The 14826-nt window shown below is 54.8% G+C and overlaps 1 protein-coding gene across 4 annotated transcripts in view; it reads right to left on the bottom strand.

Annotated features, from left to right (window-relative positions):
- Window positions 1–2213: 2213 nt before the first annotated feature.
- Window positions 2214–14826, bottom strand: part of BCL9L (BCL9 like) — a 39015-nt gene continuing 26402 nt past the window's right edge. The window contains exons 2-8 of one of the 4 annotated variants that reach the window (XM_033172620.1): window positions 13116–13233; window positions 12442–12567; window positions 11165–11363; window positions 10645–10729; window positions 8041–10324; window positions 6372–6632; window positions 2214–5777 (exon numbers count right to left, since the gene is read on the bottom strand). In XM_033172620.1, the coding sequence (XP_033028511.1) occupies window positions 4717–5777; window positions 6372–6632; window positions 8041–10324; window positions 10645–10729; window positions 11165–11363; window positions 12442–12567; window positions 13116–13155 (4056 nt within the window). In that variant the 5' untranslated portion in view covers window positions 13156–13233 and the 3' untranslated portion in view covers window positions 2214–4716. Of the gene's footprint in view, window positions 5778–6371; window positions 6633–8040; window positions 10325–10644; window positions 10730–11164; window positions 11364–12441; window positions 12568–12851; window positions 13234–14826 lie in introns of those variants that run through there. The other 3 variants (XM_033172619.1, XM_033172618.1, XM_033172617.1) reach the window with 3 other exon arrangements.

Below are 14826 nucleotides of genomic sequence, written 5' to 3' on the forward strand. Positions count from 1 at the left end.
CTCTCTTCCTTCGCGATAGCTTTAAAAGTTTGTGAAGTTAGCAATAGCTGCAAACAAGAGATTCAACAGACACCTTCTGTTCCAACTTTTAAACGCCTGCTGGAAACATTTCTGTTCCATGAGGCTTATGCAGGCAATTAAGAATACATATTTCCATAATAGCTGATTTCTGATTTTAACATTTTAATATCTTTTATATTGTATGGTTTTATGTAAAACTGTTGTTAACAACTCTGTTTTTATGAATAGCAGTATATATATATATTTTTAATAAATAAAGGGCAGTCACATATTTTATCCATCTATTCTTTAATTTTAAGTGTTGGAAATAATCTCCATTATTTTGTGTAAAGGATTCTATTCTCAACAAGCCTATAAAAACAGTTTATATATAAATTTTAATAAATAAAAGACAGTGATATATTTTATCCATCTATTCTTTAAGTGTTGGAAATAATCGCCAATATTTTGTGTACAGGATTCTATTCTCAACAAGCCTATTAAAAAACCAGTTCCTTATGTTCTGGCCTAACCAAATGTTCCACACAATTTTTCTTTAAAAACGAAATGCTGGGTGAAAGGGGGCTTTATAACCTAAAACCTTTGCAACTCGAAATCTTATTTTCCTCCAAAACTTCCTTCCCAACAGTTGTACCAAATCTTGCCCCCTGCAGCCTTCTACAAAATTATTTAGGGAAAGGCAGGAAACCATCATGAAAGGAAACAGTGTCAGGTCCCTCTCTCCATTGCATTTCCCCCTACCCTGCTCTGGCCTATGCCCAGTAAAGAGCTTGTTCCAAGCAGGATCTGGAAATGCCTGTGGCTACTGCCCAGTTCTACTGAAGATGTTTTGGACTACTTCCCAACTGGAGACCCATCCAGATATTTCCCAGAGTACCTTTTAAGGGAGCAGGAAGAGGTAAAATGAACCCGAAGAGAAGCTGCTGGTGTTGCCACAGACTCTGAAAGGGAAAGGAGCAGTGCCACGCTCAATGGACATGTTATGGCTGCCAGTTTAAATTCCTCTTGCCTGGACGAGGAAATCCCATGGTGCAAAGTGGCTTCTGTGCAACTTGGCAGCTGGGCTGTCTTGCCAGTGCTCAAGTAAGGACGTCTGCAGCCAGGGTACCCTGCCCAGGAAGTAAACAAAGGGCAGATGTTTGCCTTCCTAGCTCAGTGGAGAGACTGAGCACAGCACAGGGTGAACTCTTTTGAGTTGGCTTCCCTTCTAACCACTAACTTCCTGGTAAACAAACGCAGTTCTCCCATCCCACCTTTCCTTTGGACCAAATGGGTGAAATTTTCACCTTCCACATCCTCCATGGCCAGTGGGAAATGCAACCTGACAGGTTGGTTGCCTTACCCCGTGGAAAGCCAACTCTGCAGCCGCCCTCTTTCAGCAGGGAACCTCATTTGGACTTGCACCCTAGGATTGCATGCAGCTCCCCATTTAACAAGGTGAGCATCTCCTGCCAGAACAGCACCTGCTACCTCCCTGCACAGGAGTCCTTTTTTGTTTGGGAGCTGGCAAGGTGTATGTGTTGCTCATGCAGCTGGGGAGGGGTGTGTGTGGAGGGGGGGGGGAACGAGAAGCTTGTGTGAAATGTTACTCAGCGTTACTCTGCTCCTATTGCAAATCATATCAGAGGGTACATTAAATAAAGTGATTTTGTGCCCACTCTTCCCCCTCCTGCTCCTGCTGGCATCCGTTTGTGAAACAGGCTCAGGATAGCAAAGCAAAGGCCTGGAGAGGCTCTTGGGAAGGCCGAGACTTTGCGGTCTCCCTTAGAGCAACAGTACAGTCATACCTTGGTTGTCGAACGCCCCGGAACTCGTACATTTCGGCTCTCGGACAATCAAAAATCGGGAGTGTTCCAGTTTTCGAACAGTTCCGGAAGTCGAACGGACTCCCGGAACGCATTCTGTTCGAGAACCAAGGTACGACTGTAAATGTAATACCTTGAATCGAATCGGCTACAACCAAGTCCAGAGCCACCTAGTGACTAACACATTACCCTTGTCAGCAAAAAAAAAGGGGGGGGTCTTATCATGAGGGTGTGTATGTGTGTGTGTACATGCACAGAATATTGTGGCCAGGGAAAGTCCAGACAACCCAACTCTGCAGAATCGGGGCCCCTCTCGATCATACATTAGACTAGCAAGCAGCCCTTTCCTGCCCACAGGTAAAGACACCACAAAAGGCTCCTTCCAAGCGAGTTTTGAAATGTCTTTTTAATAAAAAGGCACCTATAAAACAGGTCAATCAATACGTTACAGGCAGCACAGATACCCAAAAACAAGCCTAGAAATCATTTCAAAATAAAAACCAATAAGATGTCTTCACATATTGTATTTATATATTTATATTTATATATATATATATTTATAGAATGGTACAAAATGCATGGGTGGAGGGAGAGGGGCCTTCCCCCTCCCCACCTGGGATGACAAGAGAGCGGGCCAGTCCCCATTACCTGGGCACAAACACATCCGTTGTGGGCATTCTGGATTGCTTGAAATTGCATCGCTTGGGTCAGGTGTGTGTGTGTGTGTGTGTGTGTGTTGAGAACGGGAAATGGACAGGTTGTGGCAAGAGACAGAGGAGAACAGGGCAGACTTTCAGCAGACACCGCTCACGCTGGGGAGCTGAGCAAGAAAGCACAAGACACAAGACTGGACAACGTTCACAGCGCAAGGTGAGGCAGAGAGGGAGCAAAGGGCTATGCGAATGACTGTGTGGCAAGGGGCCCAGGACCACCATATTGCTGATGAACCAGACGCAGCAGATTGGAAGAAGGTGATACACTTGGCAGGTGTGACTGCCACAGAGGATCAGGATCGCAGGCTTCAGCTGGGGCAACAGCCACAAGGGCAAATACGCAAACCAGGAACATTTCCCTTTGATTTTCAGGACAACTGACTCCCCGCTTCCCCTTCCCTCACTTCTCTACCCCTCTCACTGATCTGTTTTGAGTGCAGAACACATTAGATGCCTCCCACGTCATCTTCGCTGCCAGCGGGAGGATGAAGATATCTCCACACGTTCCACAAGGAGTACCGCACACCTTTCAAAGGGCCAGATGGAATTTAAAATGGGGCAGGTATTTTTGGCTTTATTACGTGGCACGCCCTAAAGGGCATGGAAATGTCATCCTTGTGAGCAATAGCAAGCTTGCAGGTCCTGGTGCCATCTTGGTACCACCCAGCTGGTGATGGTGTTTGCAATAGAGGCTTGGTGGGGAAGGAACAAGGCCTTTCTCAAGCAAAAACAGATTTAATGCTACCGAGGTGTGTGCAGCGCTGGAACAAGCACAGAAGAGCATGTGGTGGGTGGGGAGATGTGGGGAGCACCCACTTCTTAATACTAGATGCCTAGAACTTTGTTGTATCAGAGATCTGCATTATATTTGCTTTTAGTCACCAAGCTGCTCACTTTTTCTGTATGCAAATATTTCAATCCAGAACAGTCCAAAAGTGCAGACGGGGCTTTTCAAACATTCTGATTCAGAGCTCTGGCAAAGCCAGCTTTTAGTCCCCATTCATTCAACTGGCTCGTTTCTACGATTCAAGCCAAATCAAGTAAAGGAGATCAATGAAACTTTCGTTTGACATGGATTGAATCACAATTACTATGATGTCCCCCCACTTTGCTCTCATTATGTGACATATGTGTATAGAGGTGGGTTTTTTTGAGGGAGGGGGCAGGGGACAGGAAGAGATGCACCAGGGCAAAGGGTTGCTCGACCTGTGAGAGAAGGTATGTGGCAACTTCAACAGGGCAAAATAAGATGGGAATGCTGGCATTTCTGTTCTCCCATCTTACGGATGCAAATCAGGAGCCTTGGAGGGGAAACCGTGGAAGAAGGGGGTGCTAAACGTGAGATGCTTATGGGAGGAGGTGGCCAACATTTAAGTTACGTTTCCCATTCTGGCTGTGTGTGTGTGTGTGTGTGTGTGTAGAAGAGGGACATTCATTTCCAAATGCTATGACTGCACACATGAGAGAGAAGAGAGGCAGACATCCAACCTGCTCCCAAACTGCTAGGGGACCAACGTCTTGTGCGGAGTTCTGGGGGGGGGGGGGAATATATGGTTGTGTGCCAAAGTAGTGACCCAGAGTAGAGCTGCTGGGCTGACAGCATGGCTAGACTGGACCAAAACCATACAAGCCAAAGGACGTCCTTCCCTCACATAGGGAAAAGGGGAAAGGGGGAAGGGGGAAGAGGCATTCTGCCAGAGTACGCAGAGGGCCACTGCATCACCTGACTAGCTGGCACCTAGCAGAGAGAATCAGCTGGTGGAACCTGCATCTGGGCCCTCGAGCTCGGGATTTCCACTCCACAATGAGTCGAACTTTGTCAATGGGTTGTATTTTCATTTGTTTCTTCCAAAAAAACAGGTTTTGAGGCTTCTATTAAAACACAGAAATACAAACAATTCCAAGCCAGCAAATCTTTGCTGCTGCTTCTGCTGCTGCTTCCCCCCAACCTATTTACAGCTGTTCCAAACCCTCTTGCACATTTTGGTTACTTAAAAAAAGAGAGAGAGAGAAAGAGAGAGAGAGAGAGAGAGAGAGAGAGAGAGAGAGAGAGAGAGAGAAACCGAGAAAGAAAGAAATTCACACTCAGAGGAAAGATCCAAACCAAACTCTGTGCCAGGGCAGAGACAGGGGCTGGCATCAGCATGGCTGCACCAGGAGGTGCCCCGCTGCCAGCCTCAGAAGGGCAGGTTGGCCATGCCGCCCGCTCCTGGGCCATAGCTCATCTGACCGTCCAGGGAGACGCTGCGCTGCCGCATGGGGTGTGAGACCATGAGGTTCTGCTGGGGTGGGGGGCCCATGAGCGAGCCTTGCGGAGAGATCATGTGACCCGGCTGCGCATACATCTCCCCCGAGACGGACATGCTGCGCTGCTTGGCCTGCATGAGCAGGAAGTTCTGCTGGGCGAGGAGGTTCTGCTGCTGGGGCAACATCATGCCCTGGTGCATGCTGTTGCTCATCATGGCTTGCTGGGGCCCCAGGCCTGTCCTGCCCAGCACGGGGGGCACCTGTCCCGGGTGGCACATGGCCATCCCACGCTGCATGCCCGGAGGGCCGGGCCGGGCCGGGGCCTGCTCTGCCATCATGTTCTGCAAGTTCATGAGGTGCAGGTTGGAGGGCGGCTGTGCCTTGGGCCCCGGCCCCTCACCCTTGGGGAAGTACTGCAGCGTGCTGCTGGGCTTCTCGGACGGGATGATGCGCGACAAGTCGAATTCGGGGATGCCGGTGGGCGTGGGGCGGATCACGTCGCTCAGCTCCGGGTCGTTGAGGACCGAAGCCACACCAGGAAGCACCGATGGGTAGGGCTCCGGTGGCATCCTCCCGGCCATGCGTTGCTGCTGCGGCGGCGGAATTTGCCCTGGCTGTGGTGGGGGCAGCTCCTCCGGGGGCAGTCCCAAGCCTGGCGGATAGTGTTGCTGGACACCGCCGCCCCCGGAAGCCATGGGCATATTTCCCCCATTCGAAGGGGGCTGCTGGAGCCGTGGGGGGAAGATCAGCTGTCCGGAAGGGCCGCAGGGCTGGTTCAGGGAGTTCTGGGCATTGGGGGGCAGCATCATTGGGTTCTGGGGGGGCGCACCGCTGTGCATGGGAATGTTGGCGCCCAGGGGGCTTGGCGAAGACATTGAGGGCTCGTGCGAGAGTGGCTGCTGCCCCGGCAGGTTCATCCCCATGGGGCTCTGAGCAGGAGCTGGCCCCACGGAGTTCATGTGCATCTGGTTGGGCTGGTTCCCACCCATGCCTGGAGGCAGAAAGAGAGAGGGGGCTGTTAGCTCCTAGGTGGCAGGCAAGGCAACAGGAAGCAAAGTAGCCATGGGGACCAAGCACCCCCTGCACTCCCCAAAAGGCAGGGCAGAAGCAGGGCTGGCATGTGGAGGCAAGTGCTCAGCAACGGCAGCCCCACCCCAATCTCTTTCTCAAGACAGAATTATTTATAAGGTGGGGGGGGGGAGGCAAGGCACATTCCCCACTTCTCTCCCCAGAAATGACTGAGGGAAGATGACAGGGGCTCACCCCACTGCAGCTAGAGGTGCCCTTCCTGTCCAGCACAGGCGACAGCAGAGATCACAAAGGAAGGCAGAGAGACCAGCTGCCACTGCGAGTGCCATTTAACCTGCATTTAGCAAAATGCCTGTTGGGGTTCTCAGGGTTGCGGGAGCATCTGAAGCAGCCTCTCTGGGAAGACTGGGGGAAGGAGCTGGAAACTCTCCCTGCCAGCCACAAAAAAGGCACTGCAGGAGATTTGCGAGGCCCCATGGTTGAAGAGGCGGCAGCAGGCAGCCCCAATTCCTTCCCCTATCCAGCCAGATGCAGACCCCACGATACCGATACCTACCAGACATGGCACCTGGCGGAAGCATCGGCCGGTCGGGCATCATTTCATCGTCCGAGGTGGCGATGGTCTTGATGGCGTTGTGGTAGAGAGGGGTAGAGCTGGGCATGGCGTACTTGGACATCTGGGACATCATGAGTGACAAGGGGTTCTGGGACGGGGGTGGATCTGGAGAGGAAGGAAAAGGCAGGTTGGGGTTCAGGGGGCCAGAGGGGTTGCTAGGTGGGGCAGAGGAGCTGCTCCTAGGCCCAGGCGCCATCGGACCTGTAATGAGAGAGATAGCAAGCGGCTTAGGAACCAAGATTCAGAGCAGGAGGTTGGCTGGCAGAAGCCTCCACAGCATCCCTGAACCAGGACAACGCCCCTTGCTTGGACGCATGGAGAAATATTTGTGTGGAATGGCTGTGGTTCTGCGGCAGAGAACCACATCTCCCGGAAGAGCTGGGAAAGACCACCTGAGTCTGAAACCTTGAAGGGCCTACAGCTGCCAGTCAGTGTGGAACGATACTAGGCCACTGGACCGACAGGGTGTTAGGAAGCTTCCTATGGAGGGGTGTAGAATTCTCTGAACATTTTCTGTGGCCAGCTGCCCCAAGGGTATGGATCAGATCCATTGTTCCGCCTACTTTTTTGCCTCTGGCTCCAACCGCTACTTGCAAGCAGCCCTTGCGCAGGAACAAATGCCCATCCCAAAAACGCCAGCCGAAGACAGTGTGGCGCATCTTGGCCCCAGAGTGAGGGTGGCATTTGTTGTCAGAGGGATATGGTTGCCACTGCATTTCACTCCCACCCAACCCACCGGTGTGGGAAAGGGCAAAGAGCTGATGGGAAACTATGTTCAGGTCATGTTTTAAACCACCAATTCCCACATATACTTCAGGTATATTTTTGATTAAAAGTGCCTGCTAGTTGCAGGATGAAAACATGCACATATACCAGCCTTCACAACCTAGTGCTCTCCAGATAGGTTGGACTACAAATCCCAGTAACCCCAACCAGCAGAGGCTGCGACAGAGTTGCAGTTCAAATCATCTAGAGAGCACCAGGTTGGAGAAAGCTGGCATACATAGCATTTCTATCTCAATAGGGTTTCCATTTGGAGGTTCTCTCAGGAACACAGAAACAGACCACCTGCTTTCAGACCCATTGCCTAGGGCTGATCTTTCTTCCCAATAATTTGTGTTTTCCTATGAAACAGGAAGCAAATATTCATTGGGAGTTGGCGGGATGGCACACAGAACCTGAGAACTGCAAGCACCACATAAAGCAGGGCGACAGGAGCACATAGAAGGGCTCAGAGAATGGGCTTGGCATGCAGGGCGGCAGGAGAGTGTCTGGACCCAGATGTTGGTGATAACTTGTTAGCAGCAGATCCTCAGCATCAAGCAAATAATAATACAACGGTTAATCTATTGAGCTGTATTTGCAACGCTTGACATCTAAATGCAGACACTTTCCCCTGCCCTGTTTCATTTCCATTTTTAAAAAGATGCCTACTTCCTGTTTGATAAGAACAACTGATAAAATTTTAAGATAAATGTAGGCTTTACTCTTTTCATTTTTAAAAAAAGAACAGGAGGAGAGTCACATTTCAATTTAAAACCAGCTATTTTCAATAGCAACGTGCTCCTTCTGCAGTCCCTGCCCTCAGGGTACAATCCAGGCCCATTACCTTGCTCGATGCTGCCCAGGGGTGCAGAGTTGCTCATTCCAAGGGCTGGCTTGTTCTGCCCAATGCCAGGGCTGGAAAGGGCGTTTTTGGGCGACGGCGCCCACCCTGGAGAAGAGACGGCCATGGACGGGGATTTGAGGTGGCCAGGGGAGCTGGTCGGGGATCGGACGTTGAGCACAGAGCTGAGAACCTGCGGGGACTTGAGTGGGGCGCTGGTGGCACTGGCGGCGGGCAGGTTGACCATGGCGGAGGGCGTCTGCGGGGACTTGAGGTTGGCGGAAGGGGAGGTGCCCAGCGGGGAATGAACTTGGCTGAGCGTTGGAGACTTGAGGCGGCCCACGCTGGGAGAGTTCATCTGCCCCATGTTGAGGGCCAGGTCGGAAGGGCGGCGGCCCAGGCCTCTGACGGGTGCCTGGTGCATGTTTGTGGACGGGGCACTGGTGGTGGGGGGCAGGGGGATGTGGCTGAGCCGCGTGGTGCTGCCCATGCCCCCCTGCTCGGGGCCAAACATGTCTGTGGTGTTGCTCATCTCCTGTGGCACAGCAGGGTACGGGCCCTGCATGCCTGGGAAGCCTTGTTGCTGCTGCTGTGGAGGTGGTGGTGGTGGAGGCTGCTGCTGCCCCTGACTGGGGAACGGCGAGCCCATCATCATTTTCGGGGGGCCCCCCATCATGGCTGCAGTGCCGTTGGGGGCACGCAGCCGAGCCATTTCCTCGGAGGGCATCATCTCGGGACCGCGCATCTTCTGCGACATCAGCATCTGCTGCTGCTGAGGCGTCATCTGCACGTTCAAGTTCATGTTCATGTTCATGTTGACGTTCATGTTCATGTTGAGGTTGCCGGGGCCCAGCGCCTGCTCCATGTCCCGCAGCGGCGGGCTCAGCATGGCCCGAGAGCCCCCAAATTCCATGCCCAGCCCCTCCCCGGCAAACATGGCCGGTTCCACCTGCCGGTGCGCCTGCATCATGCGCTCCATCTCCATGCCCAGGGGCCGCTGCATCGCCCCCTGACGCTTCTCCAGGTGGTGCCGCAGCATCTCCTCGCGAGCCCGCGGCGTCACAAAGCGCTCCGGCTCGCCCTGTCCCGGCAGGTAGGGCAGGTTCCCGGGGGCGAAGTTGCCAGGCCCCGCCATGGGCATGTCCTCGTTCCAGGCCATGCCGGGCCTTGGGGGGCGCTGCACGCTGCCCATGGGGCCCAGCGACTCGAGGGGCAGGTTCGGGATGCCCCCGAAGCCCCTCTGCATCTGGTTCCCAGGGAATCGCGGCCCAGCGAAGGACGGCCGCAGCTGCATCTGCTCGGGCATATCCATGGGCACACCCCGCAGCAGCCACTGCTCGCCGGGCTTGCTGTGGTAGGGCGGTGGAGGCCCCCGCAGCATCATGGTGCCCATGGGCTGGGGCAGCATCATGTCCTGCAGCGGCCGCCCGCCGTGCATGCCCACCTGCTCCTCCTTGCGCCGCTTTTCCTCGTAGTACTCCTCCTGCAGCTTCCGCCAGGCCACCTGCTCGGGCGTCAGGCTGTCCTGGCCCAGCCGCTGCATCATCATGTTCATCTGCTGCCCCATGTCCACTCCGGAGGGAACAGGTCCCTCCTGCTCCAGGCTGGGGCCCCCCAGGCTCTGAGTCTGCGAGATCATGGACTGCAAGGGCTCCTCGTATTTCTTCATGCCAGCGGCCCCAGGGGGAGGGGCCTGGGGGGCCTGCGGTGGAGGGGCCTGGGGAGGCAGGACGCCCCCCTCGCCAGCCCCGGGGCTCCCCTTGAGGAAGGGCTCTGCCTCACTGCTGCGCAAGAGCAGGCGCTCGATGTCCCGCAGGGTCTGCAGAGAACGCTCGCGGTGCTCCAGCTGCTCCTTGGAGAGGCCCTCCGTGTTGAGGGCGTTGCGGGGCCCGTTCCCCGCCGAGGGGGGCCCGGCATTGGCCCCTTCACCCATCAATCCATCTGCAGGCCCAGCAGGCAAGGAGTTGGGGGCGGTGGGCGTGTTGGGATGGGTGCCGCTGGGGGCGGTGCTGCTGCTGCTGCCGTTCCCCACAGAGTTGGGGGTCAGGTCCCGGCGGGCATCCTCGGGAGCCCCCTCCTGTGGGAGGGGGCCAGCCGTAGGGAGCGGTCCTTGGCCCAGACCCAGTGGTGGGGGTGCCGGAGGCTGGGGTGGCGGTGGTGCGGAGGTCGGAGGCTGGCCCTGGGCTTGGCTGCTCGGGGGCACGGCGGGCTGGGACTGCGGGGTGCTTGCAGGAGACGGGTTGATGGGCAGCGGCTCGGGAGTGGCTTGTATCTTTGGGATGGGCACCTGCAGGGAAGGAAGGAAGGTCAGTGGGGTGGGTGGATGCCTTGTTCCAGGGCGCACACATCCAAGCTTCACCTCCAACCCAAACCCTCAGCCAGGGTAGTCAACCATTTTATACCTACCGCCCACTAATGCATCTTTCTCGATGGTAAAATTTCCTTACTGCCCACCAGTGCTCGATGGAAGGAGGATGCAGCTTGTGCCATAGAACCCCCTACCGCCCACCTAGAATCCTGAAACGCCCACTAGTGGGCGGTAGGGACCAGGTTGACAACCCCTGCCCTCAGCAGTTCCAAAGCCCTGAGCCCCTATCCTATTCCTACCTGATCCAACTTGGCCCGGGGCACATGCTGCTGGTGGTAGCCCAGGATGGAGTCCGCTCGGCCTTGAAGTACAGCTTCTGCCGCCCTGCAAGCACAAATAAAGGAGGCTATCAAGCAGACGTCTCTTGTCGGCCCTGCCCAAGTGCATCCCGTTAAGAAACCTGGGCTCTCCCGTTGCCCTGCCTACTGTTTCCCCACCAGCGGTCCCTGAATGCAACGGAAGGAATGCCTTGGCTGAGGAAGGGGGGGGGGGTCCCAGGGAAACGCAATGCTTTGACTCCATGCTGCCCCCGTGGGGCTGGAGGGCCTTTCCATTCCCGTTGGGGAGAATCATGAGCCGCAAGGCCTTTGCCACAGGTGAAGGGAGCCGAGGGGAGAAGCCAAGAAGGGCACAAACTCTGGGCAGAAGTGGGTTTTTTTTTTTTTTTTGGAAAGCCGCCCACCAAGCCGTGCCCCAAGCCACAGGTGCAGCCATGGGCAGAGGGAGGCCCGGAACTCAATCCACCACATGAAGGCTTACGTGTTAGCGAGGTGCGTCGTGAAGACATAAACGAACTGCAACGGCTGCTTCCCGCCACTGTTCCTGGTGTCCGACCTCAGGCCGGGGGTTGCTCCATGGGGCGTGCCGGATGCGTTGCTCTCGCTCAAGGCTGGCAGCGGATTGGGTCCCGGGCCCAGCTGCGAGGCCGCGGTCATTGCCGACTCCGCTGCATTACAATCTGCAGTGGAAGGGGAGAGGAGGCGTTAGAAAGCCAAGAGCAGGAGCTGCTGGTCAGCTGTTGGGTCCAGCAGGAGAACCTCAAGAGCTGGGAGCGGAGAAGCCTGGACACGGCTAGAGGTCCATATCCAGGGAGTGAGTCCACACATGAACCAGCGTGGAGGAGGGGAGGCTCAACCTCCTTCCCAGTTTATTTCAATCCCCATCTAGTATGTGATGATACTTCCTGGTCATACCTACAAAAAGAGCACAGCAGGAGAAGGTTCCCACCCCTCCCTGTCCCCCATGCATTTCACATTGTGTTGATTCCAGCTATCACAGATGACTCTTTGCTGGGGGAGATGAGGGTGGGGAGGCTTCCCATTAAGGAAATAGCTGGAATGGCCAAAGGAAAGGAGATGGGAAGTCATGGTTGTGCGTGTGTCTGTTTCAAGGGGTGTCTGTTATTTACTTTGCTGCTTTTAATGACCAGATTATTGTTATTATGTTGTTGTTTTTTAAAAAAACAACCTATGTAACAATTTGTTATGTACAACAATCCAGTTAGTTGCTTTGCGCCTGTCCACCCAACCGGAAAAGTGAGACCGAAATTTTAGCATAAATAAAACAGCATAATAAATGCGTTCCATAGTAAGAAGAAACTGAACAGCTGCAAAGAACCTGAGGAGACGGATGCTATGAAAAACCCTATACATTTAAAATCCATTCCCCAACCCCCCAAATCACAGTATCCTGCAAACTGTAGTTCACCCCTCACAGAGCTACAATTCCTGGCACTCTTACCAAACTACTGCTCCCAATATTCTTGGGGCAGGGGTGTAGTTTAAATGTACGGTTTGAATGTGTGCTCCGGCGGGGCTGCTGCCCGCTGCTTTGGAGGGCTGTGGGGCAAAGGTTCTGGGTGTCAATTCACTGCAGTTTCAGGAAGCAAAACACGCAAATCCCAGAGTAAGCGATGCTTGAAATGCTGCAAGTTAAGCAGCCCTTTGGGCTCATGCTAAGCCACTAGGGGCCAGTATTTCCCCACGCACACCTGGACATGCAATACGCACGTGGGGGTGGGGGGACACACGACTCACTGTGGGCGCTGCTGAGAGGCTTCTCCTCTTCCTCCTCGCTGTCTGGTCCAGAGCACCACTCGTCCCCACTGTAGGGCTGCTTCCTTTCCAGCACGCAGCGCCGCTTGCTCCGAGGGGCCACTTCGCCTACAAGGAAGGAATGCGCTGTGAGCCACCCGCTGCTCCTCTGGCCCAGAGGGGCAACTGCACAGCGAGAGGGGAAAGCGGCAGGCAGGTAGGCGGGCAGGTGTTAGCCGCGGCGGCACCCAGGGAATGGCCACGCCCCCTCTGCCGGTCCTGCCCCCACCCTCCGGCCTGGAAGAGAGGCAAGGCGCAGCCAAGTTGGGCAGAGGCAGGAGCCCTCAGCAGGGGGCAGCACTGCGGAGATGGCTCCAGCCTGCCGTTCTCCCTCCAGCCAACAGGCCCCTCACCTTTCAGCTCCTTGTCCAGTGAGGTAGTGGTGGCTTCCTGCCGCTGCTCTCCGGAGTCCACGGAGACACTCCGCTCTCGCTTCACTTTGCCCTTCAAGGCCCCAAAGACGGGCACAGGAGGCTGGCTGGTTTTCAGTCCAGAGTTGCCAGGAGTTTGCTGGCTGGCTTTGCCACCATGATTCCCTGCCCCCACGCCCTTCGTGCCCAGGTTGCAGGTGGGGCTTTGGCTCACATTATGGTGCTGGGGCTGGGCACTGCTGTTACCTGTCTTTCCATGATTGGTCAGTTTATTGTCAGGGTGCATTTGATTGGCTAAGGCTTCTGGCAGCGACACTGGAGGAAGCTCCAAGTCCCTGCTGCTTCTTCCTGTTGGGCAAAACACCTGTGCAAGGGGGAGGGGGGAGACAAAAGGAAGAAAAATGGCAGTCAGAGCTAGGGGTGGGGGAGCGAGAGCAACCACTGCTAGCCTCTGTCCAGAAGCAGACCAGACTGCCACCTACAGTTCCTTCATGACCAAGGTTATACGGTGCTGCCACACAGTTAACACTCTCACCGTCACAACTCAGCCTGCAATAGCAGCCACCGCCAAGCCATCTTCAAGGGCAGCCCTAAATAGAATGCATTACAGTAGTCAAGTCTAGAGGTTACAAAGGCATGGACCAGTCACCGTGGCCCAACTATCAGTTGGAGGTGGGCATAGGCACTGCCAGTGACCAGGTGGAAGTCAAGGAGTATGCCATAGTAAGAGATTGATCCTTCAGGGAGTGTGTAAGCCCATCCAGAAGAGACCAACCCTCCAGTTCCCAGACATGAGAACCACCAATCCATGGTACCTCTGCTTTGTTGGCATCTAGTTTTAGCTCATTGGCCCTCATGCAGCCCATTACTAACCCCAGGCATTGGCGAAGGAGCACTTGCACAGCTTCACCCAATTCCAGTGGAACAGAGCTAGATCTCTATGGAAAACTATGTGGATGTTTTGAAAGGGCTTGGGTTGTTTTCCTATTGCTTCCAGGAGAGGCAGCAGGCTCCTTGGCCTACCATTTCTCTGTGATTCAGAAGCCGGTGGTTCCTCCCCTCCAATGTGCTGCCCTTGCCAGGAAGTCTGCTGGAGGCAGCCGTGGGAATGGAACTGCTCTCCCTCTCTCCAGGGTTGCCAACTCAGTGCCACCAGGCAGGCACATTGAGACACAACAGAGGAATGGAAAAGCTTCCTTGGGAAATACCCTCTCCCTATGTATGGGCACCATGCCAGGCCCACAGTTGAAGAAAACAGTGCACTCATTCCTACAGGTGAAGCAATGCCCACTAGTTAGCTGAGGCCAGAGGGCACCCAGGCAGCCAACACTTCCACGCTTGCAAAAAGTTTAATTTGGGGTTGAGGGCTGTGACAGCAGCATTGCCTGGCCAGTCCCTTCATTCCTCCCCTTGACCAGCGGTCATCTCTAACTCCCATCTGATGGTGGCAATCCTAGAGGCAGGGATGAAGATTAATTCTCTGCCTGCAATCCGGGAGGGAGGGAAAGAAGGAGGGGAGCCGCTGTCCCTTTAAGTGTCAGCCTGTCGCACTGGCTGGCTCAGTCTCTGGGGGCCTATTAATAGCAGCTGGAAAGATCACATCACTCCCGGGATATTTATACCCCTTTCGTTCCACACCAGGAGAGATTTATTTCCATGCTGCGTAACCCAGGCCTGCCCAGCACAAGAGCCTGCCTGGCGGGGTGGGGTGGGGGGCAGACACATGCAGAGTAGGGGGAGGAGAGAGGAGCTTGCCTGCTGCGGAGTCTGCCTTGGTGGGGAACAGGATGTGGCCAAACGCCCTGAGATGTCCCCAGGCAACATGTGGGCTCTCACCTGGGGCAGACACAGATAATACAGAGGGTGCACGCTCACTGCTGCAAGTTGTGGAGGAGCAGGAAGAGTAACCCAGGGCTATGCACACATGCCACAGGGTCCTATAGCAGGAGGGCAACAG

The sequence above is a fragment of the Lacerta agilis genome, chromosome 15 (genome assembly GCF_009819535.1).
Source record: "Lacerta agilis isolate rLacAgi1 chromosome 15, rLacAgi1.pri, whole genome shotgun sequence".
In the NCBI taxonomy this organism is placed as follows: domain Eukaryota; kingdom Metazoa; phylum Chordata; class Lepidosauria; order Squamata; family Lacertidae; genus Lacerta; species Lacerta agilis.